Source organism: Elephas maximus, chromosome 1 (genome assembly GCF_024166365.1).
Source record: "Elephas maximus indicus isolate mEleMax1 chromosome 1, mEleMax1 primary haplotype, whole genome shotgun sequence".
Lineage (NCBI taxonomy): Eukaryota > Metazoa > Chordata > Mammalia > Proboscidea > Elephantidae > Elephas > Elephas maximus.
The window spans coordinates 43620897-43645713 of NC_064819.1; the positions used below are offsets into that span (position 1 = coordinate 43620897).

Consider the following 24817-nt stretch of genomic DNA (forward strand, 5'->3'; position numbering starts at 1 on the left):
CCACACGGCCCTGGCTTCCTCCCTACCTCTCTGGTGGCTCCTCTTCATCTCGTCAACCTCTAAACATTGGAGAACCTCAGGGTTCATTCCTCGGACCTTTTCTCTTTTCTATCCATATTCCTTCCCTCGATTATCTTGCCTCATAGCTTTAAATACCATCCGCATGCTGATGACTTTCCAACCTGGATTTCTTTCCTGAACCCTATACTCATATACCTCCCTACCTACTCGACATCTCCACTTGGATGTCTGTAAGCGTCTCAAATGAACGTGTTCAAATGGAACTCTTGATATTGCCTGGCCTTAGTTATCTAGTGCTACTATAACAGAAATACCACAAATGGGTGTCTTTAATAAAGAGAAATTTATTTTCTCACAGTTCAGGGTACTAGAGGTCCAAACTCAGGGTGCCGGCTCACACTCTGGAGGAAGGTCCTCTCTCTTTTGAGCTTCTGCTCCTAGGTGATCTTCATGTGGCTTGGCCTTTTTCTTCTCCCATCTCTGCCCTCTTGCTTGCTTGTTTAATCTCTTTTACATCTCAAAAGAGATTGACTTAAGACACGAGCTACACTAATACTGTCTTATTAACATAACAAAGAAAACCCATTCCCAAGCGGGATTACAACACTTACGTTAGGATACACACACTTATTTTGGGGGAGACACAGCTCAATTCATAACATGCCCCAAACTTGCTTTCTCACTATTTTTCCCATCTTTGTATATACAGCAACTCTATACCTCAATCTGCTCAGGACAAAAACCTTCCAGTTATGCTTGAATACTCTTCATTTCTCACATCCTGTTTCTGATCTCTAAGCAAATCCTGTCAGCTCTACCTGCAAATTTTATCAAAAATCTGACGACTTCTCTATACCTCCATTGCTATCGCTCTAGCCCAAGCTGTCCTCATCCTGTCTGCCTTGTTGCAATAGCCCCCTAACTTGTCTTCCTGCTTTGCTCTTGCCCCTTTCAACCTATTTTCAACTCAGTAGCCAGAATGATTCTATTGTAAGGTAATTTACGTCAAGCTTCTCCTCTGCACCAAACCCTCAATTTACTCAGAGTAAAGGCAAACTCCTTACAATGGCCTATGGGGTCTCACACGATCTGCCCCTCCCTGCCAATCCCACCTTTCTGACCTCACCTTCTGTCACTACTTTACATCTTGTTCATTTCAAAAGGACCTCCTTGCTGTGCACCCACGTGCCGTGCTCCCACCTCACAGGCTTTTCCCTTACTGTTCTCCGTCTCTTCCCAATGTGCTTGACCCCAAGATATCCTCACGGCTCCCTACCCAGCTTCCTTCTAGATTTTTGCTCAAACGTTGCCTTCTCACAGGGGTCTTTCCTGGCCACCCCGTCTAACTCTGTGACACACCCTCATAATTCCATGCATGCTTCCTATCCAGCTCTGGTGCTCTCTTTTCTTCCTTAGCACTCATTGCTAACGTGTGACAAAATTTACTTATTGTGGTTCTTTTTTGTCTTCCCCACTAGAAAGTAAGCTCCATGAGGGTAGGGTTTTTTTTTTTTTTCTCTTTTTGATTTTATTGTGCTTTAGGTGAACGTTTACGTCTCTAGTTAATTTCTCATTCAAAAATTTATACACATATCGTTTTGTGACACTTGTGGCAACCTCCACAATGTGACAGCACACTCCCCCTTTTCACCCTGGGTTCCCTGTGTCCATTCATCCAGTTTCTGTCCCTTCCTGACTTCTAGTCTTGCTTTTGGACAGGAGTCGCCCATTTGGTCTCATATATTTGATTGAACTAAGCAGCATGTTCCTCACATGTGTTATTTTTATTTTATAGGCCTGCCTAATCTTTATCTGAAAAGTAGGCTTCGGGAGTGGTTTCTGTTCTGATTTAGCAGAGTGCCCAGGGGCCATACTCGTGGGGTTTCCTCCAGTGTCTGTCAGACCAACAAGTCTGGTCTTTTTTTGTGAATTCGAATTGTATTCTACATTTTTCTTGCGATCTCTCTGGGATTCTCTTTTGTGACGTCTGCCAGAGCAGTTTCTGGGTCAGAGCAGTTGGTGGTGGTAGCTGGGTCCCATCTTGTTCTCGGTAGAGATTTTTGTCTCATTTGTTCACAGGATAATCTCCAGTGCCTACAACAGGTGCTCAGTAAATATTTATGTATGAAATTCTTATTGTATGAATGAGTGCTTTTTTGTATCACTTGTATCTACCACCAGAAACTACTGTATCTAGCGTCTAATTGGCACACAGCAGATGGTCAGAAATGTTGCTGAGTGGATAATGCCCCTACCATCTTTTTCCATATGCCTATCTCTTTTCACCACACCTAATCAAGGTGTGTATACAATGTTATAGCTTGCTCCTTAAGATAACATTATAGCATATATTTCTCATTTTGCTTCAGTCTTCAAATTGCCATTGTAAAGGGCTGCACAATAAATATCTGATTCATTCCCGGGCAGCCCTGCAGAGTGGATTTTATTAGCCTCACTTTACAAATGAAGGCAGTTCAGTGAGAAAATTGGCCTGAGGTTCTAGAACTCAAATTGCACCTGGCAGTGACCATCTCCACCCACCCAGTGCTCCAGCTATGCCAAGCGCCTCTTCAATGTCACAGAGGCTTCTATGAGTTGGTAACTTTTTCTTTGGCCCTTCAACTCTCCTTAACATGAACTAAAATCGCCATCCTTTAGCTGACAGGGGATCTCTAAAAGTAAAGAGAGACAGTGCTCTGGGATTTTCAATCTGGGGGCACAATCTCAGAGTGGTGGTGAAAAGACATTTGGGAATGTATGAGGGGTATCACCCCCCTCCTCCCTCAAGATCTCCTCCTGTCCCACTGGCTGCTAGTAGGGCCAGAGTCCACTTCCCTCCTTCCCGCGCAGGTCGGATGACCAGGAGCAGGAGGAAGAAAATGGGGAGAAGGAAGAGGAGAAGGTCAAGGAGGATCATGAGTAGAAGGAGGACCATAAGTAGGAGGAGGATCATGAGCAGGAGGAGGACTAGGAGCAGGAGGAGGCCTACAGCAGGTGGAGGAAGACCAGGAGCAGAAGGAGGATCAGGAGCAGGAGGAGGACCAACAGCAAAAGGAGGACCAGGAGCAGGGGGAGGAGGATGAGGAGCAGGATCAGGAGGAGGGGGAGGAGGATGAGGAGCAGGAGGAGGATCAGGAGGAGGGAGAGGAGGATGAGGAGCAGGAGGAGGATCAGGAGGAGAGGAGGAGGATGAGGAGCAGGAGGAGGATGAGGAGCAGGTGGAGGAGGATGAGGAGCAGGAGGAGGATCAGGAGGACCAAGACCAGGAGGAGAAGCAGGAGGACAAGGAGGAACAGGTGAAGGAGATGCAGGAGGAGGAGGAGGAAGAGTGAGAAAAGGAGTAGGTGAAGGAGAAGCAAGAGAAGGATCAAGGGGAGGAGGTGGAGAAGGAGGAGCTGGAGTAGGAAGAGGAGGAGCTGGAGCAGGAGGAGGGGCCGGAGAAGGAGGAGGAGCAGGAGGAGGAGGAGGAGGAAGATCAGGAGAAGGAAGTTGAGTTGCTGAGGAAGGAGAGGCCAGAGGTGGAAAAGGATCAGGAGGAGAACTAAGCGGAGCAGCGTAGGAGCTGCAAGTGGTCCACGCCTCCCGCCTGAGTACCCCTGGGCGCGGCCGACACTCGACACGCACGGAGCGGCCTCTGGACCTGGCTACCCTGCGAAGCGCAAATCGAAGACGGCGGCCCGCAGCCCGCGGCGCCCGTGCGCAGTGGTCAAGGCCAGGCCTTGGGGCCCGCGAGGAGCCGAGCACGGTGAGCGTGCCTAGCGGGGCGGCGCTGAGTGAACGGCGGTCATTCCTCGGGCCGGTCCCGTCCCCCGAGCCCTATATCAGGGCGGCCCCTTTTGGGGGTTTGGGCTCCCTTCCCTGCTGCCCTCTGGAGAGGCCGCCGCGTCAGCGACCCCTAACTCTCCCCACTCGGGCCGGAGGAAGTTGGTGGCGAAAACGAAAGCGAATCCAGCGTGCGGGCGCGGGCGGGGCGCGCGTTCCCGGAAGGCGGGTGTGCGAGACGCGCCCTGGGGTCCGCGGCCGGCCAGGGCTGCGCGCCCCTTCCTCAGAGGAGGAAGTGTTGGTGTGGGCTCGAGTCCCGGATCAGGGCCGCGACCTGGTCTGGGGCGACCATCTCGATGGGACTGCGAACAGACGCTGTGGTTGTTACTTGTGCTGTGTTGGTAGCGATGCAGGGTGTTATTGCAGGATCATTAAGAGTAGCGCGTGCTCTTGCCATAACAGGGTTCCTTAGGTGTCTTTGGCTGGGACTGCTCACTTACCCTTGGAAAGGGCCTGTCGCACAGGGAGCCTCAACAGGCTGCAAAGACGTCAGCATTTCTCTTTATCTTAGACGTGAGCTGGCAGATGGGAAAGGAGCGGTCAACAGCCACAGCAACAAGAGAGCGAGTGTGAGAACCCTAGAAGGAATCTTCTGTCGTCGTGGCTTTGGGTTTTGTGAAGTGCTCCAAAATCTCGTCAGCGTTCGGAAAAGTACACGCTGCATCATCCTCTCCTAAGCATTTGACAGAATCACAAGGCTCCGGGGTCTGTTGATTTCTTTGGCTCTTCTGTGTTCAGAGCTCTTGTTTATATTGGGCAGAGCACGGGGCTATTATAATCAAAGAACGCTGGAGCAAGCCTTGGGTCTTAAAAAAAAAAAAAAAATTTTTTTTTTTTGGTCTTTAGATCACTATTAATTCTTCCTGATTTACTCCTGAAGTCACCAAGGCAAGGAGTGAACTTTGAAATACTGAGTAACTTAGTACTCAGTGGACTTTTTGTAACCAGCGTAGAGGTGCGTGAGTCGGAGAGACTTGTGGTTGGTTTAAAAATGTGGAAGACTGTGGCTCTTCTATACAAAAAAGGGAGGATTCAGCTTGCCTAGAATGAGATTTGGAGTGTATCATCATTATTCTTCCTGAAAACAACAGCAGTAATGATTAATTTTTTTTCTTCTTCTTTCTGAAACTATGTTGAGCCCCAGGATCTGTTGTACTTCCAGGAATTTGAATGTTAATGAGTATTGAGTAAAATTGGCAAACTATCAACTTCCAAACTAGGTGAGCTACTATTTTGGGTTTATTAATCCATGACATGTTAACACTGCTGATATAATCTGGGAATTTGAAAAACAAATCTAGCTTCCCATGCTTTGGTTGGATATTTTATTCTGGCAAAAGTGATTGACTATGTATATTAACCTGAGTGGTTAATGAGCTTGGCTTCTAACCAAAAGGTTGAAGGTCCACCCCGAGCTGCCCGGAAGAAAGGTCTGATCTTCTTGTGAAAAATCAGCAATTGAAAACACGGTCCTACTCTGACATACATGGGGTCACCATGAGTCAGAGTCAGCTTCGTGGCAACTGGTTATTTTAACTTGTATAATGCTGAGTTTTGAGCTATGTATTTTCATGTTTTTAGAATTTAGCCTGTGCATTCCCTGTGTTTCTGACTATAGCAGACTCATACAGGTGAGCAAGGCTGTCAGGTTGGGTCTCTGCATCTGGATTTTTCCAAAGACAAGTCACTGTTTGCGATCCAGAGAAACTAGAGAATGGATGATAGAAATTGGAGTGAAGGGACAAAGGTTTGATTCCTGATTGGCCATTCTGGGTGAATCACTTAACTTAGTTTTTTCATTTGTAAATTAAGAATGATGGTAAAGAACTTATTTCACTGGGTCATGATGGGATAATTGATATAAAGTTTTCAATCCTACTGTCTCTTACTGATCATTTGGCTCTTCCTTAGAATTCCTGTTTGTCTTGGGTTAAGCATGAGAAGATTAAAATAAAGAAACCTTAAAGAGAAGCCTTTTGGTTGTGTTGGATACCTGAGTAAAATCAGCTTCTGTTAATAAGAAGAGGGGGCGCAATGGCAGATAGGTAGGCAACCAGCATTGTCTGTCACACGCTTGTTATGTAGGGTCATAGTTGAAAAATAAAGAAAAAATAAATTAGGTGAAAAAATTGACCACTAAAAGGTAAATATGAATCTTTTGGTATTCAGACTTGCCCCTGCATTGGGAAGCAATCTGTGAAATTTCTTATTAACTTCAGTGGGAAAAAAATTTAACTGCCATTTTTGAATTAACAGTCATTTGCATAGCAGCCATTGTGCAGAAACACTAACAGATTCCATTGAAATGGACCCAGTTACATCATTAGTTGAAATCGGTTATCATAACATGTTTTCACAAGCTAGTGTGCCGTCATTAACTATTCTTTATAATGCTGTTCTTTGCATGCCTACAGTTAGTGTTTATGTGTCTCTTGGGTATCCCTCATTAAACTACTCTCAAGGTCTTCCTAAGATATTCAGTGGTTACAAAATTGACTACAGGCAGCCCCTGGGTTATGAACATCAACTTATGTACAACATGTAGTTATGAATTTTATATTATATTAAGTGTATATTTAATATCATATAAAGCCATTATATTAAAAATTTGAGGTACATACAGTGGTTTGTAATAACAAACAGGCGCTACTTTGTGACCCGCATCAAAACATTATTATTATTACTACTGTATTATTATGTGAAGGATGTTTTAGTGTATCTGAAAGTGTTTCGTTAATGTTTTTTAAATATAGACGTCCACTACATACTGTATACTAAGACATTTGCCTGATGTTAGATACAAACTGTACCTAACTCTTCTGACTTAACGTACAAATTTGACTTAAAGACAGACTTGGGAATGGAACTCATTTGTAATCCAGGAACTGCCTGTAATTAATGGGGAGAACAGAGTACAAACAAGAGAAATAATTGGAAACCATGCAAAAAAACACGAGATTAAGATCAGACTAAACTAGCAACCAACAAGACTGTGTAAGGGGAACTGACTTGGGTCTGGAGCCCACCTCACAAAGTGAATTGGAGTGCTGGAGGCTCTCCTTCCCCTGGCTCAGCAATGTGTGCCGGGGGCACTGGAAATCCCCGCTGGTCTTGGCAGATTGGAGGAGATGCAGCCTGGGCTGAAGTTGTTGCTGTTAGGCACCATCGAGTCCCTCTGACTCATAGTGAGTCTATATAACAGAAGAAAGCACTGCCCCATCCTGCCCCATCCTCACAGTCGTTGCTGTGTATGAGCCCATTGTTGCAGCCACTCTGTCAGTCCACCTTGTTGAGAATCTTCCTCTTTTTCGCAGACTCTATGTTACCAAGCAGGATGTCTGTCTCCAGGAACTGGTCCCTCCTGATAACATGTCCAGAGTTCTTGAGACAAAGTCTCACCATCCTTGCTTCCAAGGAGTACTCTGGCTGTATTTCTTCCAGGACAGAGTTGTTTTTTCTTCTGGCAGTCCATGGTATATTCAGTATTCTTTACCAACACTATAATTCAGAGGCAACAATTTGGTCTTCCGTATTCATTGTCCAGCTTTTGCTTGCATATGAGGTGATAGAAAACACCATGGCTTGGGTCAGGTACACCTTAGTCCTTAAAGTGACATCTTTGCTTTTTAACACTTTAAAGGGGTCTTTTGCAGGAGATTTGCCTAATGCAATATGTTGTTCGATACCTTGACTGCTGCTTCCATGGGTGTTGACTGTGGATCTGAGTAAAATGAAATCCTCGAAAACTTGAATCTTTTCTCTGTTGATCATGATGTTGCTTATTGGTCCTGTTGTGAGGACTTTTGTTTTCTTTATGTTAGGTATAATCCATACTAAAGGCTGTAGTCTTTGATCTTCATCAGTAAATGCTTCAAGACCTCTTCACTTTGAGCAAGCAAGATTGTGTCATCTGCATATCACAGGTTGTTAAAGAGTCTTCCTGCAGCCCTGATGCCGCGTTCTTCTTCACGTAGTCCAGCTTCTTGGATTATTTGCTCAGAATAAGTGTGGTGAAAGGCTACAACCCTGATGGACACCTTTCCTGATTTTAAACCACACAGTATCCCCTTGTTCTGTTTGAACAACTGCCTCTTGGTCTCTGCATGAGCACAGTTAAGCGTTCTGGAATTCCCATTGTTTGCAGTGTTATCCATAGTTTGTTATAATCCACGTTTACATAGTCGGTAAAGCACAGGTAAACATCTTCCTGGTATTCTCTGCTTCCAGCCAGGACCTAGCTGACACCAGCAGTGATATCCCTCCTTCCATGTCCTATTCTGAATCCAGCAACTGTTTTTGAATTATCTTCACCCAAATTTTACTTGTGTGTGGTATTAATGATAATTTCTACATTCTGCTGGATTTCTTTTCTTTGGAATGGGCACAGATATGGATCTCTTGCAGTCAGTTGGCCAGGTAATTGTCTTCCAAATTTCCTGTCATAGACCAGTGAGCACCTCCAGCGCTGCGTCTGTTTGTTGAAACATCTCAACTGGTATACCGTCGATCCCTGGAGCCTTGTTTTTTGCCAGCGCCTTCAGTGCAGCTTGGACCTCTTCCCTCAATACCATCAATACTTCATCATATGCTGCCTCCTGAAATGGTTGAACATTGACCAGTTTTTTCTGGTACAGTGACTCCGTGTATTCCTTCCATCGTCCTTTGATGCTTCCTGCGTCATTTAATATTTAGGTCATAGAATCCTTCATATTGCAGCTCAAGGCTTGAATTTTTTTCTTCAGTTCTTTCAACTTAAGAAATGCTGAATGTATTCTTCCATTTTGGCTTTCTAGCGCCAGGTCTTCACATATTTAATGATAATACTTTACTTTGTCTTCTCGAGCCACTCTTTGAAATCTTCTGTTCCATTTTTTCACTTCATCATGTCTTCTTTTTACTTTAGTTACTCTGTGTTGAAGAAAACTCTCAGAGTCTCTTCCGACATCCATTTTGGTCTTTCTTTTCTTTTTAATGACCTTTTGCTTTCTTCCAGCTGCTCTTTGGAAACTCTGCAGGGCAGTTCTACTCTGTCCTGTAGCGTCACTATGAGTTGGAATCAACTTGATGGCAACAGGTTTTTTGTTGTTTTTGCTTTCTTCATGTATGGTGTCCTTGATGTCATCCCACAACTTGTCTGGTCTTTGGTCATTAGTGTTCAGTGCGTCAAATCTGTTCTTGAGATGGTCTCCAAATTCAGGTGGGATATACTTAAGGTCATATTTTGGTTCTTGTGGGCTTGTTTTGATTTTCTTCAGCTTCAACTTGAACTTGCCTATGAACAATCAATGGTCTGTTTGGCATTCGGCCCTGGCCTAGTTCTGAGTGATGATATTGAGCTGCTCTGCCATCTCTTTCCACAGACGTAGCCAATTTGATTCCTGTGTTTTCTGTCCAGTGAGGTCCACATGTATAGTAGCTGTTTGCTTTGTCAGAAAACGTATTTGCAATGAACAAGTAGCTGGTCATGGAAAATTCTAACATGCGATCTCCGGCACCAAAGCCATATTTTCCAACTAAAAATTCTTCATTTCCAACTTTCGCATTCCAGTCACCGGTAATTATCAATGCATTTTGATTGCATGTTTGATCAATTTCAGAGTGCAGAAGTTGGTAAAAACCTTCAATTTCCTCACCTTTGGCATTAGTGGTTGGTGCATAAATTTGGATAATAGTCATATTAACTGGTCTTACTTGTAGGCGTGTGGATATTATCCTACACTGACAGCATCGTGCTTCAGGATAGATCTTGAAATGTTCTTTTTGATGGTGAATGCGACACCATTCCTCTTCAAGTTGTCATTCTTAGTATAGTAGACCATATGATTGTCTGAGTCAGAATGGCCGAATACCAATCCATTTGAGCCTACTAATGCCTAGGATAGCGCTCTTTACGTATTCCATTTTGTTTTTGATGACTTCTGATTTTCTTGGATTCATACTTCATACGTTCCATGTTCTGATTATGAATGGATGTTTGCAGCTGTTGCTTTTCCTTTTGAGTTGTGCCACATCAGCAAATGAAGGTCCCAAAAGCTTTACTCTATCCATGTCATTAAGGCCAACTCTCCTTTGAAGTATACACCCCAAATGAAGCTCCTCATAAACTTGAAATCTTAACCCCAAATGAGCATGTTTCTGGGCATGACACAGTTCCTTTCTCTTTCTTTACTCTGTGAACTGAGTAGGCTGATAAAACATCATTTTTTAATACCACTAGGTATGTTTCAGAGTGTGGATGGACCGTAATGTACTGCATCATCTCTCCCTGAATATGCCAACTGTCTGACATGCTTTTGCTCTTCTGTGTAATGTTACTGGGAACTTCCTTGTACCTAAGCTTTATCTTATCTGATTCCTCAGAATAAAGAACTACTGAGTCAAGGAAGTATCCTTTTAAAAAATACTTTTTAAATTATAAATGTAGTTTGTGTTTATTGTAGAAAATTTTGGAAAATGTAGTAAAAGTGTAAAGAAGAAAGTTATTGTACCACCGTACCATGCATATATAATCCTTTTTACCGTTTGGGTGTTTTTCTTTATGCTTTTTTTTCTACATATTTGTATGTATATATATATATATGTGTGTTTTTTTTTTTATATTTACAGACTTTTTCTTTGAAAACAATTCTGAATGGTGAAAAAAGTTCTGAATGGTGACACAGTGGTTAAAGCACTCAGCTGTTAATCGAAAGGTTGGTGGTTCAAACCCACCTGCCACTCTTCAGGAGAAAGATGTGGCTATTTGCTTCTGTAAAGATTTACAGCCTTGGAAACCCTATAGGGCAGTTCTCCTCTGTCCTGTGGGGTCACTATGAGTTGGAATCAGCTGATGGCAGTGGGTTTTTTTTTTTTTTTAATATAATATTCTATCTTACGGATGTTCTAGAATTCATTGAACTTTTTGACAATTAAATAGTGACAGTGTGCGCAAGACTGATATGTTTCATGCTGTCTGTGAGCTCATTAGAAATAACTACCAAATGACTGCTGTCTTAACTGTTTCAGGGAAGAAGTACAGGCGCTATGAAAATATCTAATGGGAGTCTCAAGGATGACTTCCTCAAGGAAATGACATTTTGCTGAGACCTGAAGGATGAGGAACATTTAGCCAGGCAAGAGAAGAATGTGGCCGAGGGTTGTGGGGCAGGGTGGGGACATATTACCTTCTTGAGGTGGGGAAGACTTGGCAGTTCTTCGTACTCCAAAGGATCTATAGTAAGTGAAAAGGAGCCCTGGTGGTGCAACAGTTAAGTGCTTGGCTGCTCACTGAAAGATTGGCAATTTGAAACTACGCAGGGCTCTGCAGAAGAAGACCTGGCGATCTGCTCCTGTAAAGGTTACAGCCAAGAAACTGTGAGGCCGCTCTACTCTGTCACGTGGGGTTGCTGTGAGTCAGAACTGACAGCACCTAACAACAACAGTGCAGTGTTCTGTCTGTCCCTCTCATTCTCACAAGAATTGATCACTAGAGAACTGCAGCGCTGAGTCTCAAGGCCCAGCTCTCAAAATCAGAGCATGGATAAATGGGGATTGGGAGGATGCAGGGCCAATCACAGACAGAGCCATGAAGCAAGCAACAAAAATGTTTTCATATTTTTTTTCCCTCATATAATCCTTACCCATAGCTCTGTGAGACAGCCCCTATTGTTTCCTTTTGTAGGTGAGGTCACAGAGCTAATAAATTACAGAGCTAGAGCCCAAACTCAGAGGAGATAAGCCCGTGCATTGTCTCTCCACCTTGTTGATAAAATCCTTTGATGCGCAAAAGTTTTTAATTTTGATGAAGTCCAATTGATCTATTTTGCCTTTTGTTGATCGTGCTTTTGGTATCATATCAAAGAATACATTCCTAAAAACTAGGTCCCAAAGCTTTACCCTTATGTTTTCTTCTAAGAGTTTTATGGTTTTAGACTTATATTTAGGTCTTTAATACATTTTGAGGTAATTTTTTAATCTGGTGTTAGGTATGGGCCCAGCTTCATTCTTTTGCATGTGAAGATCCCAGCACCAGTTATCAAGTAAACTATTCTTTCCCCCTTGAATCGATTTGACACCCCTGTTGAAAATTACTTGGCCATAGGTATATGGGTTTATTTCTGGATTGTCAACTGTATCCTATTAATCCATATGTATCGTTATACCATGTGATGTGCGTCAACTTGGCTGGGCCATGATTGTCAGTGGTTCGGCAGTTATGATGTAGCTTAGCAGCTAAGTAATAATACAGTCACCTCCATGATTAGATCTGTTATGAGCAACCAATCAGGTGAAAGGGAGTTTCCTTCGGGGTGTAGCCTGCATACAATATAGGTGGACTTTCTGGCAAAAGTTGCTGGCTTTTGCTCTCTCTGGATGCTGTAGCTGACTCCCTCTGGTTCTTGGGACTTGAGGTAGCAGCTTACCAGCTGATCTTGGGATTTGTCAGCCTCCGCAGCCTGTGAGCCAGTGGTCTGTGGTTCTTACTTGCTGATCCTGGCATTTGTTGGCCTCCACAGCCAGTGAGCCAGAGCCCTGCTGTGACCTGCCAATCAGGAGTTCACTAGCCCCTGCAGCTAGTGCAAAGACCCACGAACTTTGGACTTTCCACCCTCTACAACCTTGGGAACCATTTCCTTGATACAAATCTCTCTCTCTCGGTATACACTTCACTGTCTTTGTTTCTCTAGAGAACTCAGCCTAAGACATACCAGTACTACACTGTTTTATCATTGTAGGTTTATAGTATGTTTTGAAATCAGGACATGTGAGTCTTCTTTGCTCTTTTTTTTTTTTTAAGATTTGTTAGCTATTTGCGGCACTTTACAATTCCATATTTGAGGATCAGTTTTTTCATTTCTTCAGTAAAGACTGTTGGAATTTTGATAAGGATTGTGTTGAATAAGGCTTTGAGTGGTATTGACATCTTAACAATTTTAAGTCTCCCAATTCTTAAACATAGGGTATCCTTTCATTTATTTAAGTCTTCTTTAATTTCAGCAATGTTTTATAGTTTTTAAATGTATAAGTCTTTCACCTCCCTGGTTATATTTATTCCTAGGTATTTTATTTCAGATGCTTTAGTAAATGAAATTGTTTTCTGAATTTCTTTTTCGTATTGTTCATTGCTGGTATTAGAAATACAACTGATTTTTATGTGCTTAACCTGTACCCTGTGACTTTGCTAAATTTATTCATTAGCTCTTATAGATTATTTGAGATTTATTATATATAGAGTCACATCGTTTGTGAATAGATATAATTTTACTTCTTCCTTTTAAATTTTGGAACCCTGGTGGCACAATGGTTAATCAACTGCTAACCAAAAGGTTGGCAGTTTAAAACCACCAGTGGTTCCATGGGAGAAAGATGTGGCATACCTTTAATTTTTCTTTAATTTGAATTTATTTTTCTTGCCTGATTGCTCTAACTAGAACTTCCAGTATAATGTTAAATAGGAGTACTGGAAGTATGCATCACTGTCTTGTTCCAGTTTTTAGGGCGAAAGCCTTCAGTTTTTCTCCATTGAGTGTGATGTTTGCTGTGGGACTTTCATAAGTGATTTTATTCTGTTGAGGAATTCCTTCTCTATACCTAGTTTGGTGAGTGTTTTATCATGAAAAAGTGTTGGATTTTGTCAAATGCATTTTTTTTTTTTTTTTTTGCACAAATTGAGTTGGTCATGTGGTTCTTTTCCTTTGTTCTGCCAATGTAATGTATTGATTCATTTTCTTATGTTGAACCATCCTTGAATTTCTGGGATAAATTCTACTTGGGCATGATGTATAATCCCCTTAATATGCTGTTGGATTCACTTTGCTAGTATGTTGTTGAGAAGTTTGCGTTTGTGCCCATAAGGTATATTGATGTGTAGTTTTCTTCTGGTGGCTTTGGTTTTGGTGTCAGGGTAATACTCACCTCATAAAATGATCTGGGAAGTGTTCTCTCTCCTCTCTTTTTTGGAAGAGTTTGAGAAGAATTGGTGTTTTTCTTTAAATGTATGGTAGAATTTCCCAGCGTAACCGTCTGGTCCAGAACTTCTTTGAGGGGGGTGAGTTATTGATTACTGATTCAATCTCTTCACTTGTTATGGGCCTATTGAGATTTTCCATTTCTTCTTGAGTCAATGTAGATAGTTCGTGTGTTTCAAGGTTATCTAATTTGTTGGTGTACAGTTCTTAGTGCTCTGTTATGATCCTTATATTTCTATAGGGTCAGTTGTAATGTCTCCAATTTCATTTCTTAGTTATTCGCATCTTCTCTCTTTTTCTTTGTTAGTCTAGCTAAAACAAGAAACCAAAAACGTTGCCTTCAATTTGATTCCATCTTGTGACCTCATGTATTACAGAGTGGAACTGCTCCCTAGGGTTTTGTTGGTTGTAACCCTATGGAAGACGATCTCTAAGCCTTTCTTTTGCAGCACTGCCAGATGCGCTCAGCCACCATCCTTTAGGTTAGTAGCCAAGAGCAAACCATTTGTACTACCCAGGGAACACAGTCTAGCTAAACATATGTTGATCTTAAAAACAAAAAACAGCTTCTGGTTTTGTAGATACTTTCTATTGTTTTTCTGTTCTCTATTTATGTCTGCTCTCATCTTTTTTTTTTTTTTTTTTCTCATCTTTATTATTTCCTTCCCTCTGGTACCTTTCGGCTTAGTTTGCTCTTGTTTTTATAGTTCCTCAAGTTGTAAACTTAGGCTGTTAATTTGGTATCTTTCTTCTTTTTCAGTGTAGGTGTTTGCTGCTATAAATTTCCCTCTGAGCACTGCCTTTGTTGTATTCCGTAAGTTTTGGTATGTTGTGCTTTCATTCATCACTAAATATTTTTTAGTTTTCTTTTTGATTTCTTCCTTTACGCATTGGTTGTTTAATGGTGTGTTGTTTAATTTCCTCAAATTTGTGTAATTTCTAGTTTTACTTTTGTTATGGATTTCTAGTTCCATTGTAGTCAGAGAAGATAACTTTGTATGATCTCATTCTTTTTAAATTTATGAGACTTGTTTTGTGACCCAGAATATAGTCTATCCTGAAATGATCCATGTGCATTGGAGAAGAATATATGTATTGTGTTGTTTTGGGGTGGAGTGTTCTATACATGCCTGTTAGGTCTAGTTGGTTTATAGTGTTGTTCACATCCTCCATTTCTTTATTGATCTTCTATCTAGATGTTTTATCCTTTATTGAGAGTAATTTATTGATATTTTCAACTATTGTTGTAGAACTGTCTATACCCACTCCTCACTTATCGATATAGTTAGGTTCCAAAGACGAGGTCGTTCTATGAAAATCAGCGTTGTGCAAAAATGTACAATGACTATAGCAGATTACAAAATGGAGGATGAATACATCGTTACATAACCACCAAACCACTGAGATCATTGCCCAGTCAAGTTGACACATAATCTTAACCATCATAGCCAGAGTTACTCTGTCCTTGTACCTAGGTGTTCGTTCCTGCCAGACACATGCAGAATAGTCAGATAGTAAGTTTTTTGCTACTGACGTAAATGCAAAATGGCGGATAACAAGATAGTAAGTGAGGAGTAGGTGTATCTCTCCCTTCAATTTTGCCAGTGTTTGCTTTATGTCTTTTGGGGGATGTGATGTTAGGTGCATATATATTTATGATTGTTATATCTCTTGATGAATTGACCTTTTATCTTTATATAATGCTCTTCTTTGACTTTTGTAACAAATTTTGATTTAAAGTCTATTTTTTCTGGCATTAATATAGCCACTCCAGCTCTATTTTGGTTACTTTGTGCATGGAATTTTTTTCATCCTTTCTTTCAACCTGTTTGTGTCATTGGACCTATGGTATGTCTCTTGTAGATGGCATGTAAATGAATTATGTTTTTTTTAATCATTCTGCCAACCTCTGCCTTTTGATTGAAGAGTTTAATGCATTTACATTTAAAGTAATTACTGATAAGGAAGGATTTCTGCCATTTTGCTCTTTGTTTCTTTTGAGTCTTATACCTTTTTTGGCCTTCATTTCCTTCTTTTGTGTTTAGTTGATTTTTTGTAGTGAGCCCTCTTGAGTGCCTCCTTCTTTTCCTTTTTTTTGACATTTTCTTTGTTGTTACCATGGGTTTTACACTTTCCCTAAATTTATAACAATCTAGTTTAAATAGATACCAACTTAATTTCGGTAACATATAATGACTCTATTCCTATACTGCTTCCTTGTCTATGTTGTTATCAAAAATTACATCTTTATATATTATGTGCTCAATAACATAAATTTATTATTTTATGCATTTTTCATTTTAAATCATTTTTTATTCCTATACTGCTTCCTTATCTATGTTGTTATCAAAAATTACATCTTTATATATTATGTGCCCAATAACATAAATTTATTATTATTTTATGCATTTTTCATTTTAAATCATGTTGGATGTAACAGCTAGAATTACAAACCAAAAACTTGCTCTTACATTTGTCCACGAAATTGCCTTTACTGGAAATCTTTTTTTCTTTATGTGGCTGTGAGTCATTGTCTTTAATTTCATTCTGGAGGACTCCTTTTAGCATTTTTTGCAGGGCCGTTCTAGCCATAACAAGCTCCCTTGCCTTTTGTTTATCTGGGAATGTCTTTGATTTTGGCCTTGTTTTTGAAGGACATTTTTACTGGATGTAGAATTCTTGGCTGACAGTTCTTTTTTTCAGCACGTTAAGAATTTCATCCCACTGCTTCATGGTCTCAATGGTTTCTGAGGAGAAGCCATCGTTTAATCTTACTGAGGATCCCTTGTATGTGGTAATTCACTTCCATCTTGCTGCTTTCAGGATTTTTATCTTTGCTTTCTGAAAGTTTGATTTTAATGTTTCTCAGTCTTTGTGTCTTTGAGTTTATTCTACTTGGAGTTCCTTGAGCTTTTAGAATGTGTAGATTAATGTCCTTTATCAAATTTGGGAAGTTTTCTGCCATTGTTTCTTCAAATATCCTCTCTGTCCCTCTCTGTCTCATCTCCGTCTGGGACTCCCCTAGTGCATATGTTGGTTCGTTTGATGATGTTTCACGAGACCCTTAGGCTCTGTTCACTTTTCTTCATTCTGTTTTGCTCCTTAGACTAAATAATTTCATTTGTTCTGTCTTCTTGTTGGCTGATTCTTCTGCCACCTCAAATCTGCTGTTGAACACTTCCAGTGAATTTTTCATTTCAATTATTGTATTTTTCAGCTCCAGTAATTCCGTTGGGTTCCTTTTTTTAGTGTCTTATCTCTTTATTGATATTCTTGTTTTGCTGATGTATTCCTTTCCTGATTGCCTTTGGTTCATTGCCTGTGTTTCTCTTTAGTGTTTAAGGATATTTAATGCTGATGTTTTAAAGTCTTCTAGTCTGTTCGTTATCTGGGCTTCTACAGAGATGGCTTGTCATTTCGTTTTGTTCTTTTGAACATGCTGTCCTTTCCTGATTCTTTGTATGCCTTGTGATTTTTTTGTTAAAATCAGGATATTTGAATATGTTAGTTCTGAAACTTAGATTTTCCCTTTCCCCCAGTAGTTTGGATTTTTTTTTTTTTTTAATTGATAAATGCCCTAATAGTCTGGCTGCTTAGTGACCTCCCTTAACTATTTTTGCATTCACTACCCTCCTGGACTTGTTTGAACACTGAGGACTCAAAACACCCTTGCCTGGCTGGTGTTTTGAAAGAGATTACCTTGTACTACAGGGAGGGGAGAACCCACTTCTCCCAGTCTTGCCAATTTGCTTGTGCTTGGGCTCTCCTTCAGCATTTAGACTGGCTTGCAGTGCACTTACAGATCAGCCTGGGGTGAAAGTGTAGGGTCTTCTTAGGTATTTTCTTGCATGTATTTTTCCTTGAGCATGTGTGTGACTTTCTCAATTCCACTATATACAAAACAAACAATTTTCTTTGCTAGAGGGCTACTTTACTTTTCTCTAGTCCATTCTTTAGTTTAGAAAGTAAGCACATTGAGGAGTATTATGTTAAGAAGATAAGGAGTTTAATTCCAACCCTCTTTTCTTGCATGCCCTGAATCTCAGGCTCTGTCCTTGATACGGCCTTACAATCCACTGTGTGGATGATGATATTGGCAGTGCCCTACATGGCTATCATAGGGACTTCTGCCCCACTTCCAGTGCATGCCCTCGTTTGTTTATGGTTTTTGGATTTCTTTTGCTTTCCAGTGAGTTCAACTATGTATTTGAAAGAATGTTTGTAATATTTTATCCAACATAATAGGTGTTTTGTAGCAGGAAGTTTTTTTGGTTTTTTAGTCCTCCATGTTGCCAGAAACGAAAGTCATATCCTCCTTCGAAGGATAAAAATTATGATCTTTTGTAATTCTTAGGAATATGAAAAATAGCTCATCTTAGAGACTGTAGGTCTGTCTTCCAACAATAAAGGCACAACAGGCACAGGGTAGAACTTCTCAAAGAGTTTTTTGAATGATGGTATTTTGCACTGAGATATCTTCTCTGTTTTCTTTACAGGGCACTGCTCTGAGGGGGGGAAAGTGCTATAGTTTTGGGTATTCTTAGCATTCAGAAGGCAACCAGACATGTCCTTGGATGACATTAAGATGAAATCTACTGACTTCCTGCAAACGACGCACCTGGACAGTGGGGGCTTCGGAAAGGTGTCTCTATGCCATCACAGAATCCATGGACTTGTGATACTGAAAAATGTGTACACCGGGCCCAAGTGCACAGAGTGAGTTGGGAGCAAAGGTGGGGTAGAACAAACTGAGGACTTGCCCCAGAGAGTAATCATTGTGGAGGTGCAGGACAGTGTAGTGGGTAAGGGCAGTGCAGGCTTGAGAATGAGACAGATGTGGTTTAGACCTCAGTATGTGGCCTTAATGTCAGGTGGAAGAATAGCACCACAAGGTGGTTATTATTATTAACCCTGTGTCACACAGGGGGACTCTGAGGCTGGTGGCTAGTGAAAGCTCACAGCCAGTAAATAACAGAAGAAAAATGAAGGGAAAAGAAAGAAAGAGATACAGGGTGAAGAGGGAGGCAATGAAAGTAAAATAGGAGGGATCGTTGAAAATAGGCTTTATTTGCTTGTTTCACATTTTTGGTGAGGACTAACCCTAAGTATGAAAATAAAGGTGATTCTTTAGTTAGAGGTTCAAAGAACCTTTGCTTTGAAAGCAATTGGTGACATAATTTTAGTTCTCCTTCTTCTTGCCAAAGTGGTTGGGAGAGTGGCTGAATTTTTTTTTTTTACTATACTGTCCAGTGTAATTTTTTTTTCATGCTACATTGCTGCTACATATTTACTTTTCATTCATTTGCTCGTTGATTTAACGTTTATTGAATACTCATTGGAAACTGGGAATACAAAGATGAAAGAGAAATTGCCCCGCCTTCTAAAGCTTGTAGGCTGTGCCTGGAAGAGATTAATTCATACATAAGTAATTACAAAACATGTGAGACGTGATGGGTTGGAGGCGTATACAGAGTTTTGATGGGGGGGTGCTGAGGGAGAAGGGGCTGCCTCTGCCCATGTTTACCCAGCACCTTTCCTTCCCACAGATACAATGAGTCCCTTCTTGAGGAGGGGAAGATGATGCACAGACTGAACCATAATCGAGTGGTGAAGCTTTTGGGCGTCATCATTGAGGATGGCAACTACTCTCTCGTGATGGAGTACATGGAGAAGGGAAACCTGATGCAAGTGCTGAAAGGGGAGGTAGAGAACTCTGATGCACACTTCATAGATGCTGACGTGGTTGTTGATATGGTCATCAGTGTGGTAGTCTTTTGTAGCTTTGCATTTGTAAATTGCTAGATACTTCGGATTTTCTGAAGTCAGTCCCATGTTAAATCTTCCTTGACTTGCCCTGCCTAGAGGTGGTCTCTCCTATATCAATTCCTGCAGAAAACTGTATCACTGACTTGGAAGGTCACCTCTATGTCTTAGTGTTGGAGTTGGCTTTTTGCAATCCTTTCATCCACTCTGGGGTCCACAGTTCAGAGATAGGCCCTGTCTTCATGAAGTACATGTTCTGGTATGGTTCACAGTTACATGTAGATTGGTTAAAGCATGCATGCTATAATTATACCACTGTAAGAGAAGAAGGAACCTTAGTGATTACATGCTGATACCATGTAAGGTACAATTTTTTCAAGTTAAATATAGAAAACTACAGGCAGCAGCACTGGATGTGATTAAACACAGGTAAATAAAATCGTTTATCAAAACCAAATAATTTTAAAACATTTTTTCAAGTTCATGCAGCCATGAAGAACAAGGCCTTGTGCTAGTTGCTCAGGAATCAGTAGCAAATACGACAGCAACAGGTAACAGGAGGCAGGCAGGTAAATAGAGGTGCGGTAAGAGGGTGTTTCCGTAGATAGCTCACAGGATGCTGTGGGAGCAGGGAGGAGGGGCCTATCCAGCCTGGGGCAGATAGGAAAGGCCTCCAGGAGGAGTAAGTGTGAGGTTTGAAGGACCAGGAGAAGTCTTGAAGGAGAGAATCGAGAGAGAAGTATTCCAGGCAGAAAATGGCCTATCCAAAGGAATGAGTTGCCAGATTTTGCAAACTGCAAATAACTGGGTTTGCCCAGAACCTAGATTGCCTGTGAGGAGTGGTGGGATATGACTGCTTTTATGTCAAATAGTCCCTTTTTTTCCATCTTCTCCCCCCATCCCTTACCGCACAGTTGCCCTGTAAACCAAAAAAAAAAAAAAAAACTGAACCCATTGCTATGGAGTAGAACTGCCCCATAGTGTTTCCAAGTTTATAAATCTTTACAGAAGCAGACTGCCACATTTTTCTCCCACAGGGTGGCTGGAGGGTTGGATCCACCCACCTTTTGGTTGGCAGCCAAGTGCTTTAACCACTGCGCCACCAGAGCTTCTACAACTGCCCGAGGCTATATCAATTCTTTTATGTCAACAGACATTTCTCAGAAATGCAAACACTCGGAGGAAGGATAAAAGATGACCACTTATACACAGCGTACTGTAATTTGATCAGATTGCCCTCCTCCCCAAGACTAGACAGGACTAGCTGCATGTAGTAAGTAGCCATCGTGATTGGAAGGGAAGTCACTTGGGACATGAAGCATCCTACAGGATTAGGCCAACCTAAGGAACTTTTTTTTTTTTTATTTTAAGGAACACCAGTGGGGCTCAGGAAGAAAGTCAGAAGGATGAAATGAAAGAGAGAGGCAGAAAGAGGGTGGGAGGCAGACCAACTTTGCTTGCTTAGAATTTTTTCCTGAATCTAAGCGTATACCAAGGAAGAGGGGAAGGCATCTCTTCTGCCATTTTGGGTGGTGGTGATGAGGCTTTTAATACTGTAGTTCAGCTACATTAGGAGTCACATTTGGTTTGGGGGTTGACATGGCAATTTGGCTTCCATCATTTAAATTTTTCCTGTTTATAGACAACCAGCATATACATAAATTTTTAGCAAGCAGTCTGTTTATAAACTGGGGGCTATGTGTGTGTGAATGTGCATGTGTGTGTTCCAAAAAGACCAAAAACCTGTCACTATCAAGTCAATTCTGACTCATAGCAACCCTATAGGATGAAGCAGAACTTCCCCATAGGGCTTCCAGGGAGCAGCTGGTGGATTTGAACTGCCGACTTTTTGCTTAGCAGGCAAGCTCTTAACCACTGCACCACCAGGACTACATATATAACTAATGTTTTGTTTACTCACTAAAATAGAAACTAGAATTGTCTCCTAACACTGATGTTCGTATAACTGGAATACATGGTAAGTAAGGGTGACCTGAGACTATACAAAGACCTAAAGGATCTGATACCAAATTACCAAATAGATAATAAATTATCTTCAGCATAGGGTTTTTGGTTTTGTTGTTTTTGTGGGGGGGAGGGGGTAAAAATACATGCAGCAAAAGATACACCATTTCAACAATTTCTGCATGTGCAAATCAGTGACATTGATTACATTCTTTTAAGTTGTGCAACCATTCTCACTATCCTTTTCCAGATTATTCCACCACCATTAACTTAAACTTACTGCCTCCCTAACCTTCTCATCTAACCTTTTGAGTTGCTGTTCTTACTTTGTTTTCACGTAAATCTTTAAAAGAGCCCAATGCTTAAGACAAACATACTTTACTACTTAAGCTAAACCATTACTGAAGTTTTTATCAAAGATTCTATAGAAGAATCCTCATCAGAAGGGAAAAAATGTGGAACAGAATTCCAGATTCTTGATGGAATCCATATTTTCTGGAGCCACAGAGGCTGGATGAACTCCTGGATGAACTATTGCCATGAGACAGTCTTTAAACTTTGAACCAAAACTATTTGCTGAGGTCCTCGTTCAGCATAGTTTTAACATCATGTTATCTCGTAGATTAATTTTTACATGGTGTTGGAATCGACTCGATGACAAGAGTTTTTTTTTGGTTAGATAATCAGTGTGAATACTTTCTTTCGTATTCTTTTTTTTCTTAATATTCATATACACATTTCTATGACATTGTTCTCATATTTAATATACATATAATATCACATCATTTTAATATACCATGAAGAATGTTTGTGTCTATAGTTATCCATTCATTCAACAAGCATCCATTGTTCCAGGCACCACATGGTGTACTAAGGAAGTAGTCCTAAATAGTAATACTAATATATGGTTTTACTCCCAAGGAGCTTAATTTTATAGCATTTTTATATGTTGCCAGAATGGCACAGAATATTAATTTTTACACTGAGAAGATACAGCGTAAATACCCGAGGCCCTGGAATGAAATCTGTCTTCAACAAGTGGCTTGTTCTGCACTGACAGCAGTGCAATGGTAGGAAGGCATCTGGCAGGTGTAGCCTCAGGTTCAGACCCCACTGCTCTTTAGTGGAACAGTTATTTTGGCCTGCTTGATTACTTTTCCATTTCATAGAGTTAATGTCACTTGTTTTAGGTCAGCATCCCCCTTTCTGTAAAAGGAAGGATAATTTTGGAGACCATTGAAGGAATGTGCTACTTACATGGAGAAGGTCTGATACACAAGGACCTGAAACCTGAAAATATCCTCGTTGACGACGACTTTCACATTAAGGTAAACCACAGTCTGTAAGCTTCTAGAAGATTGGGGTAATTTTAATTCTTCACTGTAAATCCATTTTGTAGATGGCAGATGATAAAGGAAGATCTGTCGCAGTTTATAACTGGTGGTGGTGATGCTGAAAGGCTCTTCTTAACAAGGCTTGGAAAGAAAGATACAGACTTGATGGAGTTGGGAAGTAACTTGTAAGGATATAATTCTTACGTCTTTTTGGGAGGAGTGGAATCGAATGTTTCCTAGATTTTTTTTTTTCTCTTCTATTAGAGACTTGGAGATAGGAGTATTCAGGGGTTGCCTTGTTCACCCTGGAATGGGTTATTTCCCTCATCATCTCCCCAGGAAATATGTGTGACTGGGAAAGTGAGGGGAGCATGAGGGCGTGTATGGAAAATCCTAAGTATTCAAAGATGGCCTGAGAGTCAGAGTAGCAGCCAGCTGGCTATTTGGCATAAAAAAAAAACTTCTGCTTTGAAATTTGGCTGCATTTATATTTTTTATTTGTATACTTCCATGTGTATTTTTTATCAATGTCCTTTTGAAAACTCAACTCTTCAACTCTTTCTGTTACAGTAAAGAGAACAAGGAAAGGGGATTTTTCTTTTGTTCACTCAAGGACAGGATTTAACTGGAGAGAGTATCATATTCACTTGGGGTTGGCCACAGGAATCAGACTCAAGAATTTGAAAAGGGAGAGTTCCAGCCAACGTGGTGCCATAAACAGAAGCACCACACTGTCCCTCCACAGCAAAGACCCGAAAAACTAAGTAAAACTGAGAAAAATGTCATTCCGGGAACCTGAAGCGTCAAATGAAGAGATAAAGAACTCTGCCAAGCCCCAAATGGAATAAGAAACTGACGGAGGACAGAGAGTGAGGAGAGATACATGCTAAAGGCCTCATTGCTAATGCAGCACAGACCCACCATCTTGGACTCCTGTTGGGGATCGGCAGACAGCACAGGAAAGCAGCTTCCTGGAACTCCCAGCAAGAGACAGAAGCACCCGGTAACCAGTGATGTACGCTTTCCCACCCCCCATTCTCTCCCTGCTGCTCTACCGGTGGCTCAGCCAGTCGGGAAGTGCAGCATCCCTGCTGCCTGGATTCTCCCCACCCACGTTGAAGGTCGGCAGACAGGGAGTATGGGAAAGCAACTTCACGAAGTTCACAGGAGGAGACGGAGAACCCGGTAATGAGTGATATATGCTTTCCTAACGCCCACCAACCCCTTTCCCATCCCCCTTCAGCTTCCTCTGCTTCTTGCCAGCTGCAGTCTGTTGTCTGGGAGGCAACTGCTTTGGCCTGAGACTACTTGGATTCGCCCTGCTCACACTGGCTGGGCCCTCTGAGCTGGTGTTGGTTCTTTCTGTCTCTTTTGGTTTCTTCTGTACCTCCTGCCACCTCCCCCTCCTTTCTGTGGAACACCTGGCTCCATGTGCCATCTTTGCTTCTTCTCGAAAGGCTGTGAAGCCATGCTCATCCCGGTCCGTGACACCACACTGGTGGGATCCCTGGAGCTTTTTTCCCCTTATTTTGCTTTGTTCTGTTTTGTTTGTTTGTTTGTTTTCTTTTTCTTTTCGCAACTTGGGAGCCCCTTCTAGCCAGGCTGCATTGCACAGCTTAGGAGCTACTCACCTGATCTGCACAGTCGTGTAGGTGAGATCCCCGGGGACGTTTCCTTTCTTCTTTTTTTCTCTTTCTTTTTCCCTTTCTGTCTTCATTTCTCAGTTTTGTCTCTTTACACATACCGTCTTTTCCTGTCTTCTCAATACCTGGTGCTGTGTAACATCTGTACCCCCCTCTAGCCAGACTATACTGTGCAGCCTGGGAGCCATTTCCCCTGTCTTAACAGCCCCACCGGTGGGACTCTAGGACTCCTGGGGGCTTTTCTTTTCCAAATTTTTATCTAGTTTTTTTTTCTTTTTCCCTTTGCTTTTCTTCATTTCTCAGTTTCTTATCTATCCACTCC

At 41.4% G+C, this 24817-nt stretch overlaps 1 protein-coding gene across 7 annotated transcripts in view; it reads left to right on the plus strand.

The window, feature by feature from the left end:
- The first annotated feature begins 3485 nt into the window (after positions 1-3485).
- RIPK1 (receptor interacting serine/threonine kinase 1) overlaps positions 3486-24817 on the plus strand; it is a 69706-nt gene continuing 48374 nt past the window's right edge. Inside the window, exons 1-6 of one of the 7 annotated variants that reach the window (XM_049873903.1) lie at positions 3486-3766; positions 4355-4548; positions 4988-5063; positions 5755-5888; positions 10849-10955; positions 22709-22846. In XM_049873903.1, the coding sequence (XP_049729860.1) occupies positions 22763-22846 (84 nt within the window). In that variant the 5' untranslated portion in view covers positions 3486-3766; positions 4355-4548; positions 4988-5063; ... (1 more) ...; positions 10849-10955; positions 22709-22762. The other 6 variants (XM_049874056.1, XM_049873980.1, XM_049873819.1 and 3 more) reach the window with 6 other exon arrangements.